Source organism: Condylura cristata, unplaced genomic scaffold, assembly GCF_000260355.1.
Source record: "Condylura cristata isolate star-nosed mole 26May11 unplaced genomic scaffold, ConCri1.0 scaffold00022, whole genome shotgun sequence".
Taxonomy (NCBI): Eukaryota; Metazoa; Chordata; class Mammalia; order Eulipotyphla; family Talpidae; genus Condylura; species Condylura cristata.
Window position 1 is genome coordinate 35,009,060 of NW_004567123.1, and position 26,479 is coordinate 35,035,538.

A 26,479-nucleotide genomic window follows, 5' to 3' on the forward strand; every position below is an offset into this window, starting at 1 on the left:
CACCGGGGACCCCGGAAGTGGTCACGGAGGGGTTTGTTGTGGGCTCCTGACCCCTGCCTAGCGATGGGTTGCGACGGAGGAACAATCCCCAAGAGGCACGAACTGGTGAAGGGGCCGAAGAAGGTTGAGAAGGTCAGCGACGTGGGCCCGCTGGGGGCCGGGGGTGCGCGGACGCCCCCGGGCTGCGAGAGAGTCGGGGAGGGAGGGGGCGCCCCCGGCTCATGGGGCAGCTGCGTTCAGTTCTCCTTTGGGGAGCAACAACGGGCGTTAACTACCGTTAATCCGGCGGTGGCTGAGCGCCGGCTCCTGCCATCCCCGGGCAGCACGCTGGACGGGCCTCGCGCGCGTCCCGCGACGACCCCGGTGCGTACTGTCTTCACCCCCACTTGGTGGACTTGGAAGTTGAAGCCCGACGGGAGGAAGCTGGAAAGCTGGTCACGGCAGAGCCTTGTGCCTGCCGCGAGGCCTTTTCCCTTGCTCACGTCTTCCTGGGCCTCCCCTCTCCCTGTTAGGATCCCGGGGTTAGTATTCAGACAGAGCTTGCATAAGCAAGTCACTGCTTTGGTGTAAACGTTGTCCGGGCCACGGTTAGAGGCCTGTATGGGGCTTAGTGCTGACCACTGATGACTTTGTAAACCCCAGCTTCGCGTGTCACTGCCCTCAAGGAACAGAAGTCCTCACAGTTTGGTGTTACTGAAGAAGCCTTTGTAAAGTAAGCTGTGGGCATAGGTCTTTCAGAGGTGAAAACTGAACGAACTTTTTCTTTCATAGGTTGACAAAGATGCTGAATTAGTGGCCCAGTGGAACTATTGCACTCTAAGTCAAGAAATACTAAGGCGGCCTATTGTTGCTTGCGAGCTGGGCAGGTGTGGCCTCTTTCTTTCTTCAAGATGAGTTTTTATTAAATGACTTAAAAGATATTTTAAAAGTCAGTTTTCATGTATAAATGCAGTTCTTGAGTCCTCAGCTGTGAATTTGCTCTGGCTGAGGTCATCATGCCTCATCTCCAAACTGCTTGTGCTTTTCCTGTTAGGTTTGGATAACCCTTGTCTTGAAAACTCAGGGGTCAGTAGGAGCCAAGCTCTAAACAAATGCATAAAGGAGCCAGGTGGAGCACAGTAAAGAGTAGGGAAGGGGCGGGGTGTTACCGGATGACTGGACAGCTCCTGTCTCACCTAAAGGGGCAGCTCGCTGCTTACTAAGTCACAAGTTTGGGTGTAGCCCAGGTGATTCCAGACCTACTTTTTCTTTTTCACAAGGCAAGTGGAAAGTGTGTACTTTTATATTATCAAGGGTCCCAATTTAAAACACCCTGGTCACATTTAGCCCTCAGGCTGCCAGTTAGCAACCCTGGATTGACACTAGTTTCTGAAAATAGCTAAGATGGGACTAAGTTCACTGTTCTGTAGGATGTATAGGACTGTGGATCATATGCAGTTTAGTTTCCTGTTCAGTTTGAAGTTTTCTTGTTGCCAGAGTGTTTCCACTGACCCTTATCATTGCAGACTTTACAACAAAGATGCTGTGATTGAGTTTCTCCTGGACAAATCTCCTGAAAAGGCTCTTGGGAAGGCTGCCTCCCACATTAAGAGCATTAAGGTAAGACAGGTGATTCTGAAGTGTTCCAGGGGCCTGTGGGGTTCATAGAATTCATGTGCATGATTGGGAATGTGCTGGGTAAATGTCGGGAGGCCTTTTTTTATCTGATTTTTTATTTGGAAGACAGGTGCATCGAATTAGGGTTTTGTAGGCAGGTCACTATGAGTCATTGTGGTCATCTCTACGTTGGTAAGTTCTGATGGGCACTTCACGCTCATTCATAAAAGTGGAAGAACAAGTTTTTTAGTGAAGAAAGTTCGTTGAGAGGACAGTGTCTTTCTAATCTAGTCGGTGGAAAAAATCAGAAAAGGAGTGAGGGATTTGAGAACCATCCAGCTTGTCACACTCGTCCTCAGTGGAGGTGACCGCACTGATGAGCTGGGGGCCACATGGCCAGTCTCTGGGGCCTGGCCCAGCACCCCTCATCCCGACTTGGGGGATTTCTTTTTCTTTTCTCTTTCTTCTTGTCTTTTTTATTCTTGAGCTTTTTGTTTGAACTTTGGGGTATCAGGGTGCAGGATATGTTCATTTCAGGCAAGTTAGTACGTCTGAAATGCAGCTACTGGTCGGGCTGTTCAAACAGCCAGGCTGATTTCTTGCATCTCTCCTCTGGTGGGAGGTGGGGAGAGGGTGGAGGGGGTCATTCCCAAGAACCCATGTTGATGGGATTGTTTTACCTCCAAAATGCAATTGTCCTGGAAATTAATTCACGCGGTTCTCTACCTAAAACACAATGTATGTGGTAGAACTTCATTTTACTGGCAGCAAATCCACGAAACTTCTAAGAAATCAGAATGGTAAAGATCAAAGGATTCAAACAGAACAATGTACAGAAACAGAAAGATCATAATAGCAATTAACAATCCACGAATGCCCTGAGACCTTGAGCCTCACGCAGCGATGGCGCGCGGGGACGGGGTGGGGGGTGGCGTCCCGCCTAGCCGCGGGGCCGCTGTCCCTGCTGTGGAAATCAGATTAGCGGCGTTAAATACTAGGCGCTGCCTCCGCCTGCAAAGGAAGGCTGTGAGCCAAACTGGCAGCACTGAAGTTTTGAAAACCTGAGTGGCTGAAGTTTGGAGTAGGCGCTTTTTTCTGGCTAGTGTTCTGCCAAGGACTCCTGAGGGCATGACCCCACAGCGTGGCCTGGCTTGGATGTGGAGGGGCTCAGGGAAGAGGCCCAGCGGGGGGGCAGGCGTGCTCCTCTCTGGTGAGCCCAACAGAATTTCCTTTCAGTGAAGCTATTTTTCATCTTGGAAACTACTTTTCCTTAAGTCACACAATGCTATAAAATGGAAAATAGCTAATTCATTTGCTAATCAAGTGATTTTTGTTAATCATGTTCCTGTCCCAATGTGTGGCCTAATGTTATAAATCCATGTCAGTAATGGCCAGAGGAAGGTAGTAGGAGAACAGAGGTGGGTGAAAAGGGGACTGGAATATCAATTTCTCACGGGATTCAGGTTATTAAAAGGAAGGCTGATCCATTTATAACAGTCTTAAAATATTGATGCGTTCCACAGAATGTGACAGAACTGAGGCTCTCGGACAACCCCGCCTGGGAGGGGGATAAAGGAAGCACCAAAGGTGACAAGCATGACGACCTGCAGCGGGCCCGCTTCCTCTGTCCCGTGGTGGGCTTGGAGATGAACGGCCGGCACAGGTCAGTCACGCCGTGCCGCCGCGGCACCGTCCTCACAGCCGCGCTGGTGTTCGGCGTCCTCTCCGCAGCATGGACTTGTCAATACTGAGCCCCCCGCCCCGCCATTAAGCAGGAACCCCTCATTCCCTGCCCAGCCCACTTTTCTCTCTGCCTTCCCTATTCCAGTATTTGGTATAGAGAGAGTCACACCGTGTGTAACCTTTGTCTCTGGGTTCCCGCTCCTTAAGAAAACCTTGGTCTCCCCACCCCACAGAACTTTGCAGAAACCTGGTGAGCTCCGGGGTCTTGATTAGGTCGCCGGGGTCTGCTGCTCCACTGTGGCTTCTCCTGGTTTTCCCGTTCACTGGCTGGTTAAAGTCTCTTTTCCTTTTTCTCTTCCCAGTGGCTCGGGCTTTGCCTGGCCTCTGACCGAGCGCTCCTGCTATTAGCAGGACTGCCACACGAGGAAATTCATTTGGCATGTGTAAAAGTTTTTACAGTAAAGATTGACACACACAGAAGAACTACCAGTCTACCAAAATCGCTAAGCCTTTGTTTAAAGAAAACACTGTTCCCCAAACCATAACAGCTGGTCAGCATACGCAAAGGAGGAATTGGCTGGGGCCACCCCAGCCTTACTTAGTGATTTGGTCCAGTAGCGTAAGTTGGCTTTTCGGGCGCTCTGCACCGCAGGAATCCCTAGGAATGGGAGTGCGCCTGTGGCTCTATAAAGCCCCTGCGTGTGCTCTCTGCCCCTTCCCGCGCCCTAGCCCCTGGGTGGCAGGGTGAGCCCCCTGCCAGCTCCCCCAACCCCTCCCTGCCCACTGGGCATTGGGGTACTCCTGCGTTCCTCCCACACTCGGGGATCCCGTGCTACGTCACCTTCCCCCACTTCTCACCTCACCTCATCCAGTCACCTCACTCCTTGGCAGCTGGGTGATGTTCTCGATCTCACCCTCTTCTCTGCCAGGGGCCACGGAGGCAGGTCCCCCTTCCTCCCCGCCACGGGGCTGCGCTGAGGAACGTCATGAACTCGGGCTGCGCATTTGTGCGCTCGGCGTCTCTGGAGGAGGATTTCGAAGGCCTCGCTGCCACGCCTGCGGGAGGACTCTGAGGCGCCGCCTCCCCGAGCTCCTCCCTCCGGCCTCCCCAGCGGGCGCCCTCGGTCCCTGCACTGCCCACGCTTAGGACGCTGTAGGCCAAAGTGCCTTTGACAGCGGAGGGTCAGCGCCTTGCAAGCTTGCTGTTTGCGGTTCTTTTCTAGTGTATTCATTTCATGAGACTTCATTCCAAAGGATTATTGAAAGGAAAGGGATGAAGGCCTTTGCTTGTGGTTTACGCATCTAAGTGCATATTTATTTATTTATTGTGGACATACTCCTTTTCTTCATGGGATCGTTAACAGTGCGACCATATTTCTCTTCGTGTCTCCTCACCTTCGTGTCAGCTGCAGCGCTGTGATTGTAAGGTGCTGGTGACTGATGAGGGTCCGGTTTGGGTCATCTCCCCAGGTTTTGCTTCCTGCGGAGCTGTGGCTGCGTGTTTTCTGAACGAGCCTTGAAAGAGATCAAAGCGGAAGTCTGTCACACGGTGAGTTGTTGACAAACGTCGCCTATTCCCTCTCAGTAGCTGAAGCAATCAGGTGTTCTGGGGAACCTCCCTGTCACGCCAGCGTCCCTGCCTTCCTGCTGAGGTGCAGGCCTTGTTCGTGGCTCGTGCTTGGAACCTCCCCGGCTGGGCCTCGCTGTGCTTCCAGAACAGGCCGCTTCCCTCGGCCCTGACCTGCCAGCCTGCAGGGTCTCGCCCCACGAACCTGGGTTCCGGGGCCGTTGCTGCCCTGCTGCCCTGGCTGTACCGCCCCGGCCTGCCCCCGGCACCGCGCCGCCCCCTCACGCCGCAGAACACGGTCGCACGCGTGTGTTGGTTTCCCCACTGGGCCGCGAGGTTTTATTTGTATTCTTTTCACAAGACTTAATTCTGGAGAGCAGTTTCAGGTTCACAGAGAAAGTACAGAGATTTCCCTTCCTTTCTGCCCTCCTCCTCCTTCCGCCTCGCCATCTCCAGCATCAGCACCTCCGCAGCGCACATTTGTAAAGTGGACAAGCCTGGTCAGCACAGCGTTGTCATCCAGGGCACATAGTTTACGTTTCGTTCCCTCTCGTGCTGTGTGTGCTGACATAGTGACCGCTCCAGCGCCTCCGGGGCGTCTCACGGCCCAGAGCCCTCTGTGCCCGAGTCTCAGCCTCGGCAAATAACATGCGGCCAGAGCTGCCTGCGCAGGGGAGCTGCTGAAGGCTGCAGCCGGGCCGCCCCCCTGGCGTCCTCTAGCCCTGGCGTGGCCTGGCATCTGCGTTAGCGTCGCGGTGCCAGCAGCTCGTGGCTGCACTCAGCGGGGTTAACTCCAGGGCCTCCCAGGACTGTGCCGCCCCGTGAATGACTCTCAGACGCAGTGAACCGCGGTGGGGCCGGCCCCTGTGCCGGGCTCTGCAGGGGGCCAGGGGGGTGCAGGGCAGGCAGGTGCCCATCAGCGTGGGTGGCAGAGACAAGCCAGGTCCCTGCAGGAGCCCGGATGCCTTTGCTGCTACAGTGCTCTGTGCGCGTGAATGCTCAGAGCCGGCGGACGACCGAGAAGGGCGCTGATGCTCTGCTTCCCACAGCAGGTGGGGCAGGCCCCGCACAGCTCAGGGGCGGCGTGCATAGTGTGCAGAGTCGGCTCATGAGCAGGCGCAGCGGGGAGCCTGCCGGGAAACGGGGAGCTGAGAGGGCCACCAACGCTGAAGTGTGCTGCAGAAGCCAGATGGCCTCCGGCGCCGGTTCCCAAGCCGGCTGCCGTCCGGGTCTCCTCGGTGATGTGTGTGGACTCCCTGCTCCACTCAGACCCGCCAACCCGAAGCTTACGGAGGGTGTCGCGCCCACAGTAGCTACGCTCACTTAAGTGCTCCCAGAACAGTTCTCATGGCAGCTAGGTTCGGGGCTCAACCGAGGGATTGCCATCCCAGGGGGGCGCGCCGGGTCCTGGTCCTGGCCAACCTCCTGGCCACCGCCTGCCAAGTGGCCAGTGGGGCCTGCTGGAGCCTCGGGGCCAGCGGTTGGGTTCTTTGGAAATGCAGCCTTGCAAGGTACTTGGGAAACGTACTGGATGCTGGCAAACTTATGAAAGCTTGTGCCGGGAGCAGGAGAAAAGGGGAACAGATCGCGTCAGGGTGTCCAAAGGAGCAGAGGCGGTGGGGTAGGGCCTGGCGCCAGGGACTCCTGGGGGGCCTGTGACGCTGGGGCAGGCAGGAACCTGCTGTACTTAGGAGGTGCTCGGGGCGTGTGGCGCGTGTGTTCTCACATGTAAATCTGGGCCTGGAAGGTCCCGCGCACTTGCCACTGACCCCTCCCCATGAAAGGCACCTCTGCATGGAGCACTGGACACAGTTATTGGGGCTGCTGGTCGGGGTACCACACAATGGGGCCTCCACGGAAATGCGCTGCCTCACAGCCCAGAGGCCAGGTGCCCACACCCCCGGGCTGGGGCAGAGTTGCCCCTCGCCCAGGCCTGCGGCACAGCCTCCGTGCCCGGCCGCCCTCCCCGGCTAGAAGGCCCTGCCCCGGTCTCCTGTGGCGTCCATCTGGGTTCTGATTTCCTGTTGGACGGCGACTTCATGGGAGTCAGTGGACTCCAGGGCAGGCCCCATTCTGAACTTCCGCGTAGGGAGGGGGTGGTGGGGCGCGAGGACACCGCTCAGCTGCAGCACCCCACTGCCGGGAGTCACGGAACCGGGCGGCCATGCGCGGGGCGTGGGGCGGTGGCTTTGGCCAAGGCGCTGGCGTCGGCCTGGGAATGTCACGTCACCTCAGGGTGTCAGATGCTGGCGTGTAAAGTAAATTCTCAGACATTTTCCCTTTAGCTCCAGATTTCCGAGCGATGGCATTTTGAAAGTAAACACCCTGCCTGCTGTCATCAGTGTCGCTCTGATGTGGCGATTCTGAACTTAGAGCTGAGCTAAGTGCATCCGATACTCGGCGCACGGGCCGAGTGCCTGACGCCGCGGACAGCCCCAGCCTGGGGAGCTCCGGGACTTCGGCCCCGCCACCTGGGGCTCGACCTTCTGGGCACCCTCCCCACCCGGTCCGGCCGACTGCAAGGGTTGTGGGAGCTTCCCGCTGGGGGAGGTGAGACAGGCCTGGACCTGGTGCTCAGCCCCGATGGCCCATCCGGAGGCCGCACCCTAGGGGAGGGGCCTGAAAAGGGCAGTGAAGCTGCGTCCGCAGGAGGAGGCCGAAGCCAGGCCTTCTGCCATGGGAAGAGCGGGCATGCAGTTCCAGGGGCCAGGTGCTCTGAAAGCTCAGGTGAGGGAGCTGAGCCGCAGTGGCAGGTGTAAGCGTGTTTCAGGCATGTCTGAATTCAGAGGCGCCCGCTGCGGTAGCGAGCGGCGGGGCGGTATCCAGGGCACCGGCCCTGCTCTCACCCTGAGCCCCGCCCGCACTTGGCTTCATCTCAGAAGAGACGCGAGGACTGGAGTCTTGGTGCCGCGTTCAGAAGCTCAGGTGTGCATGCTTGAGCTCAGTAAGCAGGGTCCAGAGAGATGCTGTTGCTAGGCTTGCGTTTGTTTTCAGCCTAAACAAATCACCAACCAAAAAATTCATGGTATTCCCCGTTGTGTTCTTCCCAACGTGCAATCTGAAGAAACGCCTCGGAGTAATTACAGGTCGCAGAGTGAAGGGCGTGCTTGTTCCTCAAAGCCCGGGCCGCAGCCCTGCAGGTCGGCGATGCCTACGAGGTCTCAGTGGCCCTGTTTTAAGAAATGCAGGCTTTGGGCCCGCCCGCCGCCCCTGGGGTCAGGATCTCCAGGCCGGCAGGGTCCCCGGGACTTGGTGCTCACTGCGTCTGAGGAGCGCTGGCGTGGCTGTGGGGCTGAGCTGTCCATGTCTGCTCCTGACTTGCCAGCTGGCTGCCCTGCATGGGGGTGCTGGGGCAGCGTTCAGGCCAGAATTGACAGATGATGCCCGCTCGTAGCTGCGGGGCCCAGTGGTGGGGTGGAAGGGCCGGGGCGGGTCAGGCCGGGGTCTCTTCCTGGCGGTCTTTGAATGCTGCTTTTCCGGCCCTGATTTCTCCTGGTATTTCTGCTTTCTGCCCACCTGCTGGTCTTTGGGAATAGCAAGCCCAGGACTCACAGGCCGCCTTAAACGGTTACAGGCAAACTTAAGATTCACTTAGTCACACTGGACACATTTCAGGTCCCCCAGGCCCCGTGAAGGGCTGGTTGGCATTGCACCTTCCAGGATGTCTGTTGACCACACCGCAGCTCCGCTGAAACTTCTGGCAGCCCTTTAAGAAGTTGTGCTTCAACTCAGAGTCACTCGTTTATCTGAGGGGATGACCTCTCCTGTGTCTCCCTGGGTTCCCAGAACCTTACATAGTCCCCAGCCGAGGCGGGTTGTCTTGGGTGAGCAATGTTCTTTCTCCCTGGGTGCTTGTTCTTTGTTAGACTCTCAGCGCAGTAGTGTCCCCAAGCTGGAGGCGCCAGGTCCTCCAACTTGAACCTGGGTCGAAGCTGTGGAGGGTTTTGATTCCCACCAGCTGTTCCCTGGTGCGGCGGGGCCCGTCCCCGCACTCTCCCCCGAGTCCCCTCGGAGTTGCCGCTGGCCCGCGAGACATCCTGCCAGCGCCTGTTTCTGACTCATTTTCGGACGGCCCTCTTCCCGGGCCGCGTCTGCTGCCGTCTGCGGTTGAGGGAACCACGAGGGCCGGGAGAAAGCAAGCCCTGCGCTCACCGTTCGGCACTCAGCTTCATGTCAAAGTGCCCCTCCTGGTCGAAGCGCCAGTGCGGCTCCACGGGCACCTCCGCGGCCCGCAGCACCCGCAGCCGGTGCCGCCTCGCCAAGCAGGTGACCACCAGCGGGTCGCTCGAGGCCTCGAATTGGTTGGCAAACAGCGAAGGGGATTGGATGATCCACGGCAGGTCTCCCGGGCCGTACACGCAGCTGTCCTGGACGTAGTGACCTGCAAAACCAAACACAGGGCTCAGCCGCCGCGCTCTGGCCGGTGGCTGCGCCCGGAAGAGCCGAGCTGCCCTTCCGGTGTCACCTGTGGCGCTGCTGCCGGGGCTCAGATTCCACGTGTGTGGCTGCCGGGACAGGGCCTTCTACGCAGCTCTGGGAGCCGAGATAGAAAAGGAGCTCCCGTCCTCACGGGCAGTGCTCTCGAAGGTTTCTAGGCTCCTGCAGGTGGGCGGACTGCCGGGCAGGGATCGGCGCTCTCCGCCTGCTGACACCCGAGGTCCTGCACTTTAGGGCCCGACCTTGAGTCTGAGCAGATCCCAAGAATTGCGTTGGTTTTCGTCACCCCTTCCTGGAGTGGGTTCGTGCGTGGCAGTAACTCAGCTGGTAGGACCGTTGGGGTCCAGTGCTGGTCGGGTCCTTCTAGGACTCAGTGACGTGCTCCGGGGCCTGCCGCTGTGGGGTCCCTCCCTGCTCCCATGGAGCCCCTCCACCACCAGGTGAGCGCCCGGCTGGGGCACGGGACGGTGCTGGCCACTTGCTCTCGCCTCGCCCTGCTCCGCATGCCAGTCAGCCCAGCCCTACCTTAAGGACATGCTGTTATTAATAAGGCGGGGGGACCCGTGCCCAAGAGTCCAGTTTCTAAGACGAGGCCAGTCAGAGGGCCAGGCGCGGCCAGGACAGGGCAGGACCCTGAGGCGGCAGGCATGCAGGTGGCCCTGCTGTCACGCCCGACGCTCCTGGGCACCGTGACCGCAGAATTGTCCTGAGCCAGCTGAGGCGACAGGTACGAAGACAGCTCTCGCGGAGTCAGCTGCGCGGGGCTACCGCTGGACAGCTCTGTCCATGCTGTGCGCGGGTTGGACTGGAGGGACAGTTTCAGGGTCGTGTTGACGTGGCCCTGGTGATAGAGACGCCCCCTCGCTGTTGCTGACAGTGACAGGGCGCTGTCGCCCTGCGTGCAGAGCTGGGCCACAAGCCTACCCCGCAGAGTAGCAGCTCTGCCCCTTCCTGTGACTGAGTAACCTCAGCTCTCCGAACCCGGCGTCCCCCTGGGGCCTGCTGTGCGAGTAGCGCTGACCTCTTCCTGAGGCGCGTCAGCGCCCTGCTCTGCTGCTCTGCCCAAGGTGGGTGGCCCTGGCCTGCCTCCCACCCTGAACCAGCAAGGGCAGGAACTTTCTAGAGTGTTTGCTCAGGGGATGGTTTTTTGAAGACTGCAACAACCAGGTCTTTCAGCCCTGTGGGCATGTCTGGTTTCCATGCTCAAACCCTGGGTCTTCCTCGCCGCACTCGTGACCTTTCATCTTAGTCTGCCCTCAGCCATCAGCGGCTTTCAGGCAGCCGGGATTTTGGAGCAAGGACGTTGCTAAGGACGCGTGAGGAAACAGTGGCTTGACTCTAACAATGAAGTCAGACATGGGTTTGACAGCCTCCGCCGTGAGCCTGTTGGCCAGCCGGGTCAGTCGGCAGAGGTCGCCCGTGACTGCGTGGGCTAAGTTAACCTATGGCGGCGAGACTTAGCGCACAGCTTGTTCAAAACACACAGACCATTGTTGGGGTGCAGCCGCTAAACCTGTGACAGATTTTCCCCAGTTCTTTGAGCAGGCAGGAAGCCCGTCATGCGAGAGCAGCGTAGCGGACTGAAGGACCGGAGTGACCGTCTGGCTTTGTGGTCAGTCCTGCCCTTCGCTGCAAGCAGTCCGTTGGTGGGCATGTGTGGGCCAGGGCAGTTTTACTTCAGAAACAGGCTCTCTGCAGGTGGTAGCAGCTGCCTTGGGGGGGGGGCGGGGAGGGGAGGGGCGTGCTCACTGCTCTGTGCTGAGAGACCCAGGGAGGGGGCTCGTTGTAAAGAAAAACTTGAATTTGGGTTCTCGAGCAGGTGGGAAAGCCGGGCAGCGCGTTTATTTTTATGTGAAAACTGTCGTGTGCTCCCTGTCTACCCGCTGCAAGCTGCGGTCTGGGTGCTCGTCTGTGTGGGTCTCATGCTGGGACTTAAAGGTGACCCCCACACGGACAGCTCGGCTCGTCTCCGACCCCAGAGAACGGTCGTGGGGCCACCCGCCTCCCCCACCGCGGCCAGGCAGCCGCTGTATGGCTTTGAGCAGCGGGGACTTCGGGGGCTGGGAGTCTGTGCTCACCTTTGCACCCATCGTGGCCCTTCCCCTCCTCGTTTCTCCGCTTGACGGCCCGCACGTCGCCTTCCCAGCCCGCGTGGGGTGTGGTTCCCGGAGCATCTGAGGAGGAACCGAAGAGCACCCTTGTGAGCCCAGCTTCTGCCCAGTTCTGCAGGACAAGTTCTGCGCCGCCCTCTCTGCTGCTCCATCGCGTAAGGTGGAGGGAGCGGCTCCCCTTCAGTCAGGCCGCCCTGGCTGGAGGCCGAGCTGTGCCGCTGCGGCCAGGCGGCCCGGGGCCACAGCTCCACTTTGTGCAGACACTTCACTTCTCACCCCTCCTCCTCCCCAGGAGCTCAGGTAGCGCGTGTGGTGATCAGATTGGGTAGATTTTGACCGCTGGAATTGCTGGGACGGAGCCCAGTCTGATAGGACTTCCAGGGTACCTGAGCGTTCAGGAAGAGCTCCCACCAGTTCTGCTGGGTTGTCTGTCCTGACATTGTGGGCCCTCAGCCACTCACGTGAAGCCGCCCTGCCAGGAGCCCCAGCCCTGCCCAGGGCACCCGCCTGCAGGCCGCCCAGGCCTCCCGCTGCCACCCGAAGTATCGCAGCCACCTCCAGGCACCTACTGGTTGGCACGTCCCCTCCCCAGAGGCCCTCACGCCATGCCCGCGCTGGTGGCTGCTGGTAGAAGGCTCCAGAGCTCTGTGCCCAGACTTTTTAAAAGGCTCCGTCTGAGGAGACCAGCGCCGGCTGGAGGCGGGCGTGCTGTCTTCCAGCACCAGACCCCTGGGCCAAAGACCCTCCTGTACGCCCCAAGGAAAGTCTTGCAAAACTGCCCACCCCAGTGCCAGTGCCGGGGAGGCACAGTGCAGAATCGGCACCTGCCATTGCCTTGACCCACGCGGGGACTGCGGCCTGTCTCACCTTTCAGCCGGTTCAGCGTCGCCCAGTAGAGGCGCTCCGGGCTGCGCAGGCCCGCGGACCACTGCAGCATGTCTTTCGCACGGGTGTCGGTCAGCACGAACTCTACAAACTTCCTCGTCAGGACGTAGTAAGCGCTGCCGAAATAGACGGTCAAGTTATGAGGCGGCTCCTTGAGTGTCTGCCCGGGGGCGGCATAGACGCTGGCGTCGGGGGGCGCCTCGGGCGCGCCGGGACTGGTCGTGGATCCGTTGTTGGGCGGCTGGGCGACCCCAGGGGTGATGTTTTTATCTCTCCACCTGCTTCTGATGTAGTGTACAATTTCTTTGTTGGTTTTGATGGGGAAGTCCTGGCCGCACAGGTTAAGGACGTGGCTCCACCGGAGCGCGGGGCGGGCCAGCGCGCGCATGCAGCCGAGGTCAGCCTGGAGGCGCGTCGGGCCGCTGGCCGCCGCCTCCCCGCTGCGGGGTGAGAGGAGCATGTTTTCGAAGCAGCTGACCAGGGCCTGCACCGCCGCCTTCTGCTTCCTCGGGGCCTTCTCGTCGACGTGAATGCAGTAGACGTTTTGCGGGGCGTAAATGGCTCTGAGGAGCTGCACCAGCACGGCCAGCTCCTTGCGGAAGGTGATAATGTAGGCCAGAGAGAAGTTGCCCTCCTCTGCCGACAGGGGCCTGGTGATGAAACGCAGCCCCCGGGTCAGCCGCGAGCAGTTTCCTGGAGCGTGGAAGTGAGCGCCTATTTCAGACCCCTGCGGGTTCTTACAGAATTTGGCCACCTGGGGGGCTGCCTCTTTGCCAGCGAACAAAGCTGAGCACAGCTCATCTGGGTAATAGCCACATTCTACCACCGGGGGCCGTGGGGGCCCCTCCCCGGGCTCCTCGGCAGTGGGGTCCCGCAGGTAGAGGAAAACAAAGACGCCCAGGGCGGCGCACACCAGGAGCCCCGGCCTGGCCCGCAGCGGGCTCATGCTCCGGCTCCCGCGCCTCCTCACCAGCCTTGCGGTGCTCCCTGACGGCTCCTGGAAGGACAACGGGCAGGGCTTAGTTTCCCCGCGCAGTCAGGTGCACACGCGTACGAATGATTTGCTCCGTGGTGGGTATCTCTGTGCCTGCGCGACCTGCTCCCTAAACTCACCCTGGGCCCCCTTTCCTCCTCCCCTCACCCCCACCCTTCCGGGAGTCACCAACTTGTTCTGCCTCTGCGGGCAGCGCTGAGCTCCGACGGGGGTCAGGCGCCCTCAGCGTGAGGCCCGGGGCCGCACGCCGAGTGTCGCGCCGTCACCAGTGTCCCCTTCAGGGCCGAGCGGTGGTTCGGGTGGACGCACCACCTCTGGCGTGGGCATCGCGTGGTCTCCGGTTTCGGGGTGCAAGAGGCTGAATGAAGCGCCTGTGCGCAGGTGTCCGGGGCATGCGAGCACGGCCGGGCCAGGTGAGCCCTCGCCACGCCGGGCGGGCAGGTTCGAGATCGGGGCCCCCAGCGGAGCGGTCGTGAGTCCCGGCTTCACTGGGCGCCAGCCTGGGGGCTGAGGGCCGGTGTCCTGTGTTCTTGCCCTTATCTCGATAGCCAGGGAGAGACCGCAGGTGTTTCTTTTGGACACAGGTACTGCGCTGTTCTGCATGGAGCTGACTCGCACCCTCATTCTGGCCACGGTGCAAGGGTGACGCGTTCCGACGGAGAAGGGGCACGTTCCGCGCGGCGAGCATGTGGGGCTGGCGTCCCCCTGCCGGCGCGTTTATGAATTCCTTTACACAGTCTCAAAACCCTGCTGGCTTCTAGGCCTTGACCCCGGCGCGTGTCCGGCCCCTCGCCCTCCGCGTCTCGGCCAGAGCTCCTGACCGTGAGCCAGGAGCAGCCGCACTGCGGCCCTGGGCTGGGGTGGCGCGTGGGCGCCCTGTCGTCCCCTCTGCCTGCGCGCCTCAAGCTGGAAGCCGCCGCCCAGACTCCGGTGTGCCTGCTGGCGCGGCCCCGTCCCCGACGTGGTGATCGCCCGGACACAGGCGCCGCAGCGCTGCAGCCAGGGTGCTTTTCACACTCCACAGCCACTACCCAGACGCACTCCCGGAGCGGCCCGCCAGGCCCGCCCCTACAGGCAGAGGTCCAGGAGGAAGAAAGGCCTCGTGAATGAAGTAAAACAAGGCTTTTCACTGCCTGTCTTTCAGGATTTGGGTGAAAGGCAAAGGCCCCACTTGGTACCCCATTTTGTTGTACTTTCTCCAGTGTTGAAGCTCTCGCACAGGAAGGGCGCTCGGGAGGGCTTCTTCGTTTCTGCCTTCGTTTCGCTTTTAAGCTTATGGCCAAGCACCCTGGTGGCACCGGAAGGCCAGTGAGGTCAGTGGCGGTGCAAGCTGCTGCCTGGCCCCGAGGCGGCCTGTCCACAGTTTATGAAGATTCGGTGAAGCCAGCGGGGGAGGCCCCTGACCTCTGGGCTGGGGGGCAGGTTGCTTCCGCCCTGTGGGGACAGCGCGGCTCGCTGGGGCGAGTCTCCCCTTCCCCGGTCTGCACACATTGGCCCAGCGCCCCTAAGCCTTCCCTCGGACACAGGCGCATGCCGAGCGGGGCTGAGTCGGCCTCCAGGCCGCCTTCTCTGGACCTCGGCCAGCGACTGGAGCCAGAACCCCAGGGAACGGCCCCAGCCGGCGTTTCCCTGTAGACTGTGGCCCCGCCCGCTGCCTCCCGGGGGGGGGCAGTCCTGTTCTCTTCGTTTCCGTCCTGCAGACTCACTCTCCAGTGCCCGCTGTGCCCACGCTCGGGCTGCACGTGGTGTCTCCAAGTTTTGGGGGGCACGCTACTTGTGAACAGGTGCCGCTGACCGATTCTTAACCGCTGCTCCCCACGAGTTACTCTGCACGGTATCTGCTGGCAGCCCGTCTCATGTGTTTCCGCTCCTCGAAGCAGCTCTCCTGGGCCTTCTGTGGTCAGTCAGTTTCTGGTTCTTCTGTATCTGCGGCCGTGGCTAGCAAGTGTCATTAAAATATATAGCAGCAGTGACGCTGGTAGCCTCCCCGCAGAAGATCACGGCTGCGGTTTAGCTGGCCGAGGACCTAAGACACAAACTGCAGGACCTCTGAGTGGGCACGGGCACCGCAGTCACCGTGCGAACGGTCGCCCTCGTCGCCGTGCTGGAGCCGCCCAGTAACAGTGCCATCGCTGACACCTGTGCGTGTGTCGCCAGAGCTGTGTGGCGGCGGGACTGTCAGGGCTCCTGTCCACCGTGCTGCTGCCCTGTCCTCACGCCCTGCCGTGGCCTTCCCGCCAGGACCAAGGCCAACAGCGAGGGCTTGCCCCTGAAGCCAGCCCCGCTCCCGCCCCACCTCAGGGGTGGGCTCACCCCAGGGTACCCATTCTGACCTGTTATCATGGGGCTTCATTTGCATATATTTTAATACTTATTATGGAGCTTTAATTTACACTGACATCAGTGTATTCAAATATTACGGTTTTAGAGCATGAACGTTAGTCTGACCAGATTCAACAGTGTATTTAACTCAAAGAAACTTCTTCATTCTTTACATTCAAAAAACAGAGCAGCGATGGCCCGCACTCCCGGTGGGCTGAGGGGATGGATCTGCGTCGGGGCCTGAGCTGGGGCGCTCGGTGACGCCTCCCTGAAGTGTTTTCTGGAGCGCAGCGGGCGGTAGTGCCTGCCCCTGGGGACACGGTTCCCCTGCGCCTGTGGGAGTTACAGTGCTGGGGAGGGGTCGGCTCCTGGGGTCCTGAGTCGGCGCCTGCGGGCGCCCCAGCGCAGCCCCAGCCCCGTGCCCGGCGCAGCCTCCACGGACCTCGTTAGAAATCCCCGAGCAGTGAGACGTCTGTGTCTTGTTTCTGTTGCCTCTGGGTCCAGAGCACCCGAGAGTTAGCAGTTTTCGCGTATGTGCCTCACGCATGAGGCTGATCTTGAATTCAGAGACCGCTGCCGACTGCTTATCCCAGAGCACACACCTCCTTCCGGAGGGGCGCCCCGCCCCAGGGTAGCCCCTGGACCGCAAGAGCGAGACCATTTTACCCCTGGCACAAAGTGAGCGTTGAGGATTTGGACGGGGCCTGGAGCTTGGCAAGAAATGGGAGCCCTGCGTGAGAGAAGGCGATGCCTGCCCTGTGCACTGGGGCCTTTGTGACACGCCCGCTGTGCTGGGAAGGCAGCACCTACCTGGCAGGCCCGGTCAGCGCCACTCCTCTCCCGTCAGCTGCCCGCCTCCCGCTCTCCGCTCTCCCCGGGCACCTCGGCAGGTGTCCGGCCTCTTCGCGCCCAGCCCGGGCTGGGCCGGCAGCAGCTGCCGCGCTGGTGCCTTCACGCAAACGGAAGCTCCAGAGAGCTGCTCACGTCCCGAAAGCTGGGTGGCTCCTGGCAGTCGTGGGCAGGTTTTACGAATAGGAGGCAAAATTTGACCCTTTCTCATTGAAGGGACTAGTGAGTCATTTTAAAATCCTGTTTGCTGCCCAAGGAGTCCTCAGCCTGCTGCCTGCCAGGCTCATCTTGGGGAGGCAGGGGCTGTGCTCCCCTGGAGCCTGGCTCCGCCCAGGGCGAGGCTGTGGGGCGCCGGCAAGGCGGAGCTCTCGCCTCTGCTAACGACTCTCCCAGGGGACACTGCACCCGTCCCGTCCCGCCTTTCCCTGGTGTGGAGAGCTTCGCATTCTGGCACTCCCAGGCTCACCACAGACACCCCTGTGGAGAGGCGTGAAGCTGACAGACCGCAGGCCCTGCCGTGGAGGCGGACTCCCCGGGGCGCACTCCCTGCCAGCCGGCGGGACACGACTGTGCGCAGGCCGTGCCCCCCCAGAAGGCTTGCTTTGCTGGCCGGCCAGTCTCACCCGTCAGAGCAGGGCCACGGCCTCTCAGCAGCGCGACCTGCCGTGTTTTCAGTTTGCCTGAAGGTGCTCAGAGACCGTGAACCTCGAAGGGACTGGGTCACTCTGGGGGACCGGGAAGGGCAAGGCCTGTGGGCGGCCAGCCCCCAATCCGGCCCTGTGGGCACCACAGGAAAGTCGTGGCCCTCCAGGCGTGTGGATGCCTCGGGCTGCCCACATGTGAGTTCCCGCTGGCTGCGCTGGGGGAGCAGAGCCCGCCCAGGGCCCACATTCTCACCATCAGAAACACTGGCAAGGAAGCGCCCGGCGAGGCCGGCTGTGGTGCAGCAGCACCCAGGGGGGCGCTCGTGCTCCCAGGGCCAGGCACAGCGGGCTCCTTGTGCGCCAGATGAGCCTGGGTCTCGCCACCAGCTGGTGGGTGAAGGGCGCTCTGCCGGTGCAGCCGGAAATCACACCTTGGGGAGCTGCTGGGCTTTGCACTTCACAGCGGCGCGAAGGTTCCTGCGGCCTTGTTCTCTCCTGCAGCAGTTACTGCTGCGGGCCGCTGCGGGCAGCGCGGGGACAGGGCAGTGGAGCCGGCGGGCAGTGAGAGCACGCGGACCCCAGCCCCAGCCCCAAACCGCACTGGGCCTCATCTACCACCTGCCTCTGATCCCCAAGATTCTTCTCATTCCCTCCAAGGAGGAGGCCCCCAAGGGGAGGCTCTCCCCCCTGTGGGCTGACTTCCCTGGGCCCTCCCCAAAGGGGCTGCTTCTCCCCTAGGCCTCCCCATCCCCACTATGATGGGGAAACAGCCTCCTCTTCACCTCTGCCCCCTTCCCGGCCGCCCCGCCGCCCACCCTGGTGGATGTGTCTGGCAGTGGGACCCTGGAGGACCCACAGCCTGGGGGACAGAGGGCCTGGCCCTGTGCCCATCAGGCGCTCCCCAGGGATCCCGCGGGCTTCACCGGGGCGGGGCAGGGCGGCCCAGGAAAGGCTGAGCTGCAGCTGCGCCCCAGAAAGGTCCTTCCCCTTTCCCGCTGGGGTTAAGCCCTTTGCTTGTATGGCCGAACTCTAGAACTGGGGTTCTCGAAGCAAGGCTCCCCCCGGCAGCATCTGCATCCCCCAGAAAGCACTAGAACTGCAAATACCCGAAAACTCCTGACTCTGAAATTCTGATGCAAAGTCAAGTCTGCGCAGTCTGGGCTGTGTCTGAGGCCCGCCCAGCTGGCGCGCCCCGGCTCCTGTGCGTGAATGTCCTGGGTGCCAGCAGCTGGTGCTCGGTAAATACTGCTCCTCGTTCCCTCCACAGGTGTTTGCCCACCGTGCACCACGGCCTTGGCCTGGGCCCCTTCTGCACAGCAGGGGTGAGGTCCAGTGGGAGCCCGCGTGGTCAGAGCTGGTGGGAGCAGACCAGGCCCTTCCCCAGAGAGCACTGTCAGGCCCCCCTGGCTAATTCGCGTGCCCAGAAACTGCCCAGGCGCTCGGACCCCAGGACAGGCCGAACCCAAGTGGGCATTTCCCCGGCGCTTGGGGAGATCGGTTGGACCGACTGAGCGAGCGTGGGAAGGTAGCTGTCCCTGCACGCTGAGAAACCTGCCACCCCTCCTCTCTCTTCCAGTGTGGGGCTGCATTCCAGGAGGACGACGTCATTGTGCTCAATGGCACCAAGGCCGACGTGGACATGCTGAGAGAAAGGATGGAGGAGAGGAGGCAGAGGGCCAAGCTGGGCAAGGTGAGCGTGCCGGGAGGGGGAGCCCCCACCCCGCCAACGCCTTTAGAGTTGGACTTGGAGGAGAACCGCCCCAAACGAGGTTGGTGCACGTGGACTCAAGCCATGGAAGCTGAGGTGAGGGTCCGCCCTGTGCGAGGAAAGGGAGGGGGAAGGAGGGGCCAGGACGAAGCCCACTGCCCTGCCAGAGGGTCTCCCGGAGGAAGCTGATGTCGGGGAGCAAGCCTCGTGGGGGCCAGGCCCCGCAGTCGCTGTTCCAGGGAGTGAAGGGGTGCGACAGTTCTCGGGGCTGCTCTCCACTGCCCTGGGGCTGGGCTGGGCCCCTGCCTGTGTCAGAGCTTGTGAAGCAGGAGGGGTTGGGGGGGAGAACCTCCTGCCTCTGGACCCGGCCGGGCAGGCCTGCCGGAAGCCTTCCTGGCTCGGGCTCTGAGGGCTGAGCTGCGGGTAGGAGGGAGGACGGGGCCCCTGCCCTGCTCCGTGAGCAGCGGGGTCGCCCCGCCTCACGACCCGCAGTCCTGTGTTTACAAGAGAGCTGTGCGGATTTTTGGTCTCCTTTTTTTTTAAGTTAGGTTCAGGGTACATGAGAGAATGGGGTCGGAACTGAGAAGAAGCTGAGGGGGGACCACGGGCGAGCCGTGCAGAGGCTGAGCGCGCCCACGGTGCCAACACACTGGCCTCGGGGCCGATTCACCCTTCGCAGCAGAGAAGGGGGTGCTGGGATGGTGCGTGGCTCGGCTGGGGTGTAAGCCGGGCCTGAGAGGATGGCAGCAGTGCCCTGGGCGAGCCAGGCCCCGGAGGCCCTCGTGGCGTGAACCAGGCGGCGAAGCCAAGGTAGTGGCTGTGAGGCGGAGGCGGCGACTCGCTTCTCCTCGGTGTTAGTCGTCCCGCCTTCTCCACGCTGCCGCCCTTTCACACAGCTTCTCGGGGCCCAGCTCACACACCACCGGCTGCGCGTCGCGCGCGAGGCGGCTCGGGGCGAGGGCGAGTGTGGCCGCACGTGCTCGTGCTGGGTCGGCGCCCTGACGGCTGCGTTTGTCCGCCGGCCTGGAGCAAGACGAGAGGCCTGGGAGGTTCTCGAGCGAGGATACCGCCGCTGCTCCCGTCAAGCTGCGCAGCTTTTGAGGCGCGCGAGGGAGCGGGCCGCGCTCCCCAGCAAGCGCCTCAACCCCACGGGTCTCTGCTTGTCCCCGCTCCCTGCCAGGTCACTCAAAACCCAGCGGACCTCACAGCCGCGCTCCCCGGAGCTCCTGGGACTGCCACGTAGCTACTGCTACCAGGGCACCAGAATATTTCCCAAATATGCGCACAGCTGGAACTGGGCCGCACTGCCTCCCCTGGGCCCCCGCTTCCGGGAAGCCCTCGCTCTGCATTATTCTTTGAAGGATTTCCCCCCACGCCTGCACGCGCGGGAAGGAGTTTCTCTGTTTTGTGCAGACATTATACATGGCGCCATCCACGGCCTCTCCTGTCTCCACCTTGGAGAGCACCGGCTGCGTGTCTGCAGCGCCACCTTCTGGGAACCTGGGGAATGGCACTGTGAGAGTAAACTGGCTGTGCCTGACTGCTGCTGAGGCAGCTGGACGGCTCTGGGGTGGAAGTTTGCCGTAAAAAGTGTTTGCTGAGCGACTGTCACAGGAGAGTCAGAATTCGAGTGCCCGGGAGCCTGGCCGGGGCAGCCAGGTGGTCAGAAGCGGCCAGAGCGCCAAGTCTCCAGGCCTCCAGCGCAGGGAGCAGCAGAGCAGCCGGCACATGGAGTGACGGGGGTGGGGGCCTCGGCGCAGGTGGGTGCTGCCGGCTCCCTGCTCTTTGGGGCACAGAGCTCCCTGCTGACAGGACGAGCACACGGATCTGTCGTCGTCCTTCGACATTTCTGAGCGTGTAAGGTTTTTGGACTCTAATTACAAAACTAAGCAGGTCTCCACAGACACATTCTCGTGAGGCAAAACCTGGCCCTAGAAGCACCTGCAGGGGCCTGAGGTGTGCGAGGCGTGGGCGGGGCCGGCGTCCCCTCAGACCGCACCCGCCTGGCCACTGCGTCCGCGGTCACAGGCCCCGGCCGGGCCGGGCAGCCGCCAGGCGCTGACTGCTCGTCGCTGGTGTCTTCTCTCTCACAGAAAACAAAGAAGCCCAAGGCGGCTGAGTTGGTGTCAAGGGCAGACGGGAGTGAAGGTGAGTGCTGGGGCCTGTCCCAGGCAGTGGAGGGAGGTGGGCGCTGGGGCCTGTCCCAGGCAGTGGAGGGAGGTGGGCGCTGGGGCCTGTCCCAGACAAGGGAGGCAGGTGGGCGCTGGGGCCTGTCCCCGAGGAGTGAGGAAGGTGGGCGCTGGGGCCTGTCCCCGGGGAGTGGAGGGAGGTGGGCGCTGGGGCCTGTCCCAAGGCGGTCCTGGTTTGGCTCTAGTTTGCTGACATTGTTCCTTGCCCAGAATCCCCAGGACCATCCAGACTTAAGACTGGGAAGCCTGAAGACACCAGCCTTGATGCGAAGGAGAAGAAGGTCAACTCGGCTCCCAAAAACACAGGTGGGTTCGCGCGCGAGCAGGAGCCCTTTCGGAAGCTGGATTCGGGAAGACCAAGCTCGTCCTGACCAGGTCTCTGAAGAGCTCGTGCAGCTCGCGCGGGCCGGGGCTGAGAAGGGCGGCACCCACGCAGGCCCCCAGCCCGCGGCGTCCGGGTGCTGGCAAAGGGCTCGGTTTCCTCTGGAGGCGGCCTCGGTGCCCAGGAGCTGGACCCAGGCCTGCCGCAGACTGGCCAGGCCTCTCTCTCCAGTCTCCCTGACCGTTACCTCGAAGCAAATAGTGTCCGCCTCACAAACAGGAAGACAGCTCCGCGAGGTGCGCGTCTCGCGTCGTGACCGGCCAGTCCCGGCCCCGACACACCGCGGCCCCAGCCTGGGCCGCCGTCACGCCGCTCCTGGTGCCCCGTCTGTGGGCGCAGGCGGCGCCCCCCGGGGCCGGGCAGCACACGGCAGCGGCAGACTGGGGGGAAACGCCCGGTGGGCACCGGCGCTTCCTGCCCCGGACAGCGCGCTTGGGAGGGACGCCAGGCCTGCCTTGACGGTCGCGCTTCCTGTCTTCCAGCGGCGAGCGGGAGCGCCCCTGGGAAGGCGGGGAAGCCCCCGTGCGGCGGCACCAAGAGGAGCATCGCGGACAGCGAGGGGTCGGAAGCCTACAAGTCCCTCTTCACCACCCACAGCTCCGCCAAGCGCTCCAAGGAGGAGTCGGCCCACTGGGTCACCCACACGTCCTACTGCTTCTGAGCCCGGCCGCCCGCGCCAGCGTCCCCACAGGCTGCGCCGCAGCCCGGCCCTCGGGGCGCTTCCCCTGGCGCCCCCCAGCCCCGGGGCCCACGGGCACCCTCGCCGTGAGTGGGTGGGAGACCGGCGGAGGCCCCGGGCGCCCCCTGCACAGGCACCTTGCACAGCCCAGAAAGCCGTGGGGTACACTTTGATGCTTAAACTAATTAAAGACTCCAAGTCCCTCACGGTGTGTGGTCAGCTCATTCCGATGAAAATTCTAGCAGCTTGTGGCCGAGAGCGAGACGAAGCCACGAGAAGCAGCTTTAGAAAGGACGCGGCCGCTGGCGGCAGGAGGGCCCGGGGCTGGTGCTTGGGAGGGTCCTCGTGTCCTCGGTGTGCAGACTCGGGCGGTGGCCGCGCCCTGGCGGCCCGGCCCAAGGCCAGAGCCAAGCTGCGGCCTCTGGCCTCTGACGTTCCGGGAAAGCACCGCGGCCCCATGGTCCCCACAGTGTCGTGTCATCGCCCCCCCACCCCCGTAGGGCGTGATGGTCAGCCCCAAGGGCCCCGTCAGCTTCTGCAGGCGGCGCGGGAGGTGGTGACCCGCGAGCGGGAGCGGAGGGGGCGCGGGCCTGGGAGGGCGGGAGCCGCCGTGTGGCCTCGCGACTGCGCGCTGGGCCCCCGGTGCGACGGGACTGTGGAGGCGTTTTCATCGGAAATATGTGCACGTCCGTGGATTTTGTCGTGGACATTTCCACAGCCAAGCACACGGGCTGTTCGTTCCCTGACCTTTCCGGGCTCCAGCTCAGCGTCTCCCTTCTCCTCTCACACCGGCAGGCCTCCTCTGGCTCAGATTGCTTGTGTCTGCTGTTCTCCTTTGACAAGGAAACCGTGACTGAGCCCCCCCACCCAGTGCCAGCCCCTGCCCACCCTGCGACTGGCTCGCCCGCGTCTTCCCGCTTGGGCTGGGCCTGCCCCGACTCCGACTCCGGCGTTGGGCACTGTCAGGTGAGTGCGAGAATCAGGCTTTTCCCGCCCCAGCCTCTGGCTGTCGCCTGTGGCCTTGACGGTGGTGATGCGGACGCACGAGGGTGCGAGGGTGCGCCTGGGCCGAGCGGGGTGAATAGGGGCCCCGGGCAGACCCGAGTGGCCGTCTCCCGCCGGCGGCTGCCCCTCGCGCCGGTGAAACGTGAGTGCCGGCGCCAGCGGCTGCAAAGCTCTCTCTGGCGCTGCTAGAGCTAAAGGCGAACCTGCCTGGCCTGGGTGGCACTCACAGGGCCCTTCCCCCACGAGAGGGCGGCTGCCCTTCGGGGCTCCCAGCGGGAACTCTGGGTGAAGCCACTCAGAGGCTACAGGGGAGAACAGCCCACGTCACCCCAGGGCAGGGGGCCTCAGAGCGATGCACTTGGGGGGACTCGGCCCCCGGCGAGAGAGAGGCTGCCCTTCCCTAACTGCCCGGTCACCCCTAACTGCTCCCCAGGCAGTGGCGGATGCTCCACCCAGGACCCAGTCAAGATCCCACCGCTGGGCCCTCCGGCTCCAGCGTGGGCACCCAGCGGATGCCCAGTTGTCTTCCGCGGCAAGGTGGCTCCTAGGAAGGGTCTTCGGGCGCCCGGGCGGCAGGCACCTGTGCCCAGGAGCCCAGATGAGCCCCGGCAGCCCGTTTGCAGAAACGGACGCTTGCAGGTACACCGGCCAGCAAGGCCTCCCTCGTCACACCGCTGGCCCTCCTCTCCCACACGGCCAGGCGTCTGGCCCACCCTATGCCTCGCCAGCTGGACATCGCTCAGGACAGCCTCCGGGCGCGGGCGGCGCCGCCCTTGTCACTTTCACTCTGTTGGCACCAGATTTAACGAGTGGTCGTCGTCAGCTCGAAGACGGCAACTCAGGAAGGCCGCTGGAGTGAGCACGAGGCAGTAGGGGCGGTGGCGGCTGTGGCAGAATGTGGTCGCCAGGGGCTGCAGTTCGGAGCCGACAGCGCCGCTCTGACCGGCCCGCGGCACTCTGACGCAGGCCAGCTCGGCTTTGGAGCAGGGCCTCCGGCCTTAGTGCTGCTGCGGCGTTGCCTCTCGGAGACAGGGCCTGGCAGCCGCCGGGTCACGTCGCCCGCTCCTCCCAGCCGCAGGGCATCTGCCTGCTCACCACAGGTCTACATTCAGCACACAAGAAGCGGAAAGTGACGCGAACCGCCCGGTCAGAGCACAAGGCGGAAAGAACGGACTTCCGATGCCCGTCCTCGCCGCCGGAGGTCTCCAGCCCTTTATGCCCTGTCCCTGGGCGACCGCCGGCGCCTGTCACAATGCTCAGAGCGGCTCCTGCCTCCCGGCCTCTGTGACATCACCAATGGCCCGGCCCCAGCGCCCCGTCTCCAGGGGCCCAGGCAAACAGACACACCATGAGCAGCCTTCTCCCCGACCTGCGCTCGCCATGCTGACGCGGAAATGGCTCCTGTTCCTGCCTCTCTGCCTCTCCTGCGGCTGCGCCTTCATGTTCTCTTCTCTGAGAGAGAAGGCCCAAGACCCCCAGGGGAAGGTGCCTTGCGGGGGGCACTTTCGGGTCCGGCAGAATCTGCCGGAGCACGCCCAGGGCTGGCTGGGGAGCAAGTGGCTCTGGCTTTTTTTTATCGTTGTGCTGTACGTGATACTGAAGTTTCGAGGAGATAGTGAGAAGACTAAGGTAAGAGGCTCCGCTTCGTACTGCCGTTGACCCCAGCGTTCTGGGGGTGCAGGCGGCACCGTCGAGCGTGATGGGGTGGGGTGCGAAGTACCGGCCTCCCGGCCACGGGAGCGCCGGCAAGTCCCCAGTAGGCGGGCCTGCAGGGAGGCAGTCTCCCCCAGAGCTGAGAAGCCAGGGTGAGCGTTGAAGACGGCCTTCCTCTGATGGGGTGACAGAATATAGGCTGCAGACTGAGTTTGTTCAAGTCAGAAAGAGTCCAGAGTGGCAGCCCCTGAGCTTTCATTCCTTCGCACTGGGCCTATTCCAAGGAGCTGAACTGAGTAGACAAAAGCATCGCTCCCCAAGTGCAGGAAAAGACCTGTCCTGGCGGGGACGTCGCACAGACGCGAGCCGTTAACCAAGTGTCAGCGGGGACCTGGGGCAGAGCGCTCTCCCAGCAGACCTCACTGTGAGTGTCAGGACCCACGAAAGCCGGCCGTGGCCAACTGCTGTAAAGGGCCACAGGGTAAATGCTTTCTGTCCTTGCAGCCCAGAGAGTCTGGTGCAAACCTCACCCAGCCCTTACGGCACGAAGCCACCCATGTAGGCCAGGTGCGAGTGAGTGAGCGCAGCTGGGTGCCAGTAAAACTTTATTGACAGAAACAGACGGTGGGCCCGATGGGCGTCGTGTTTGCCAAACCCCGGGCTAGACAAGGCTGGAACCATCTCTGAGGCGAGCCCAGCTCTCTTAGACCGCGTCAAAACCAGCAACGTCAGCAATAGCTTCACCCCCTTTCTTGACAGGAGCAGACTCTTCCTGGCCTTCGAGGCTGCACGTTTCGCTCTCCAGTAAAGAAAAATCAAAACGCTCCCCCCAACAAAGACTATGCGTTCAACACCTTAACCCAGCTCGAGATGGACCTGGTGAAATTTGTGTCCAAGGTGCGGAATCTGAAAGTCGCCATGGCGGCCAGCGGCCCCCTGCGGCTGCAGCACCAGGGGGGGCCCACAGACCCTCACGGCAACATCACCATATATGAGATCTGGGGCGAAGAGGACTCCGAGTGAATGTGCAGTGTGTGGCGGTACAGAGAAGGCGTTGAGTGTTGACAAGCCATAGGCAAACTAATAAAACTATTCTGAAGAGAAAGCCTTATCGCATCCCAGACTTTTCTCAGGTTGGAAACTAGAGGAAGAAAATAAACGTGACGCCAGCACTATAGCGGCCACGTGTGTCTCACGGCGCCTCCTCGAGCTGCGGCAGTGAGGGGCGGCGGGCGGCTTCCGGGGCTGCCCGCGGCCGGTGCCAGGGCTGCAGGGCAGGGGAGTAGGGGGTCAGGTGCAGAAAGCACATGTCTGGAAGGTGGAGCTGGTTCTTAGCCTCATGATTTTTTTTAAGGCTTAGTTATTCATAGAGAACTGGGGTACAGGCCGCGGGTGCGAGGTGCGAGAGGATTCCTCAGAGACAGCGGTGAGAACAGATGTACCGAACCCCACTGCTGAGGGGGGCGGCGGGGAGACAGAGCGGTCCGCTGCGCCCTGGGGTCCCTCCCTGGCCGGGGCTCGGACTGGTGTGCGGGGACCGCGAGAGCTTCCTGGTGCCGCGCTGCAACCCGCTGCGTCAGCAGGGAGGCCCTGGCTTCGTGATTATATGACAACGGGCGGCCTGGTGACAGGGTTGCAGTGATGAGACGAACTAGGAGGGGAGTTTCGGAGGGAAGAGGGGTGTTGGGGGTCATTCCAGGGTCGTGTGAGGTTCGTGCCCCCTGGGTAGTCTTTACTTGCTCCATCTTGTGGAATCTATATCTTGGATTTCTCTC

General features: G+C 62.2%; 3 protein-coding genes across 5 annotated transcripts; 2 read left to right on the forward strand and 1 right to left on the reverse strand.

Moving 5' to 3' along the window:
• On the forward strand, positions 1-22,318 carry RTFDC1 (replication termination factor 2 domain containing 1). Its single transcript, XM_012728443.1, has 9 exons — positions 1-132; positions 772-866; positions 1,506-1,599; positions 3,120-3,259; positions 4,750-4,828; positions 18,665-18,778; positions 20,890-20,944; positions 21,196-21,291; positions 21,850-22,318. Exons 1-9 carry the CDS (start codon positions 64-66, stop codon positions 22,026-22,028), a joined length of 921 nt encoding a protein of 306 aa, XP_012583897.1. The 5' UTR covers positions 1-63; the 3' UTR covers positions 22,029-22,318.
• On the reverse strand, positions 8,905-13,225 carry GCNT7 (glucosaminyl (N-acetyl) transferase family member 7). The gene is made up of 4 exons (XM_012728085.1): positions 12,262-13,225; positions 11,362-11,457; positions 8,999-9,227; positions 8,905-8,947 (listed from the first exon to the last, which is right to left on the reverse strand). The coding sequence occupies exons 1-4, from the start codon at positions 13,223-13,225 to the stop codon at positions 8,905-8,907; spliced, it is 1,332 nt and encodes a 443-aa protein (XP_012583539.1).
• Positions 22,319-22,640: 322 nt separating the features above from the next.
• LOC101630230 (protein FAM209A) lies at positions 22,641-25,804 on the forward strand. Of its 3 annotated transcripts, XM_012728081.1 has the most exons (3): positions 22,641-23,012; positions 23,485-24,680; positions 25,464-25,804. In XM_012728081.1, the coding sequence occupies exons 2-3, from the start codon at positions 24,231-24,233 to the stop codon at positions 25,725-25,727; spliced, it is 714 nt and encodes a 237-aa protein (XP_012583535.1). In that variant the 5' UTR covers positions 22,641-23,012; positions 23,485-24,230; the 3' UTR covers positions 25,728-25,804. The 3 variants fall into 3 exon arrangements, 2 of the variants coding, with proteins under 2 accessions (XP_012583535.1, XP_004687118.2); XM_004687061.2 differs by lacking the exon at positions 22,641-23,012 and having other exon boundaries at positions 23,459-24,680; XR_001145685.1 differs by lacking the exon at positions 22,641-23,012 and having other exon boundaries at positions 24,595-25,128; positions 25,464-25,550.
• The last annotated feature ends 675 nt before the right edge of the window (positions 25,805-26,479 follow it).

What these genes read in the sequence shown, in the direction of transcription:
- RTFDC1 (XM_012728443.1), top strand. Translation starts at nt 64, where the DNA reads ATGGGTTGCGACGGAGGAACAATCCCCAAGAGGCACGAACTGGTGAAG. An exon ending in GGCCGAAGAAGGTTGAGAAG is followed by an intron (nt 133 to 771) that starts GTCAGCGACGTG and finishes TTTCTTTCATAG; the next exon opens with GTTGACAAAGATGCTGAATT. An exon ending in GTTGCTTGCGAGCTGGGCAG is followed by an intron (nt 867 to 1,505) that starts GTGTGGCCTCTT and finishes TTATCATTGCAG; the next exon opens with ACTTTACAACAAAGATGCTG.
- GCNT7 (XM_012728085.1), bottom strand. Translation starts at nt 13,225, where the DNA reads ATGAGCCCGCTGCGGGCCAGGCCGGGGCTCCTGGTGTGCGCCGCCCTG. An exon ending in GACGCTGAACCGGCTGAAAG is followed by an intron (nt 11,458 to 12,261) that starts GTGAGACAGGCC and finishes GTTCCTCCTCAG; the next exon opens with ATGCTCCGGGAACCACACCC. An exon ending in GGGCCACGATGGGTGCAAAG is followed by an intron (nt 9,228 to 11,361) that starts GTGAGCACAGAC and finishes TTGGTTTTGCAG; the next exon opens with GTCACTACGTCCAGGACAGC.
- LOC101630230 (XM_012728081.1), top strand. Translation starts at nt 24,231, where the DNA reads ATGCCCGTCCTCGCCGCCGGAGGTCTCCAGCCCTTTATGCCCTGTCCC. An exon ending in GAGATAGTGAGAAGACTAAG is followed by an intron (nt 24,681 to 25,463) that starts GTAAGAGGCTCC and finishes CTTTCTTGACAG; the next exon opens with GAGCAGACTCTTCCTGGCCT.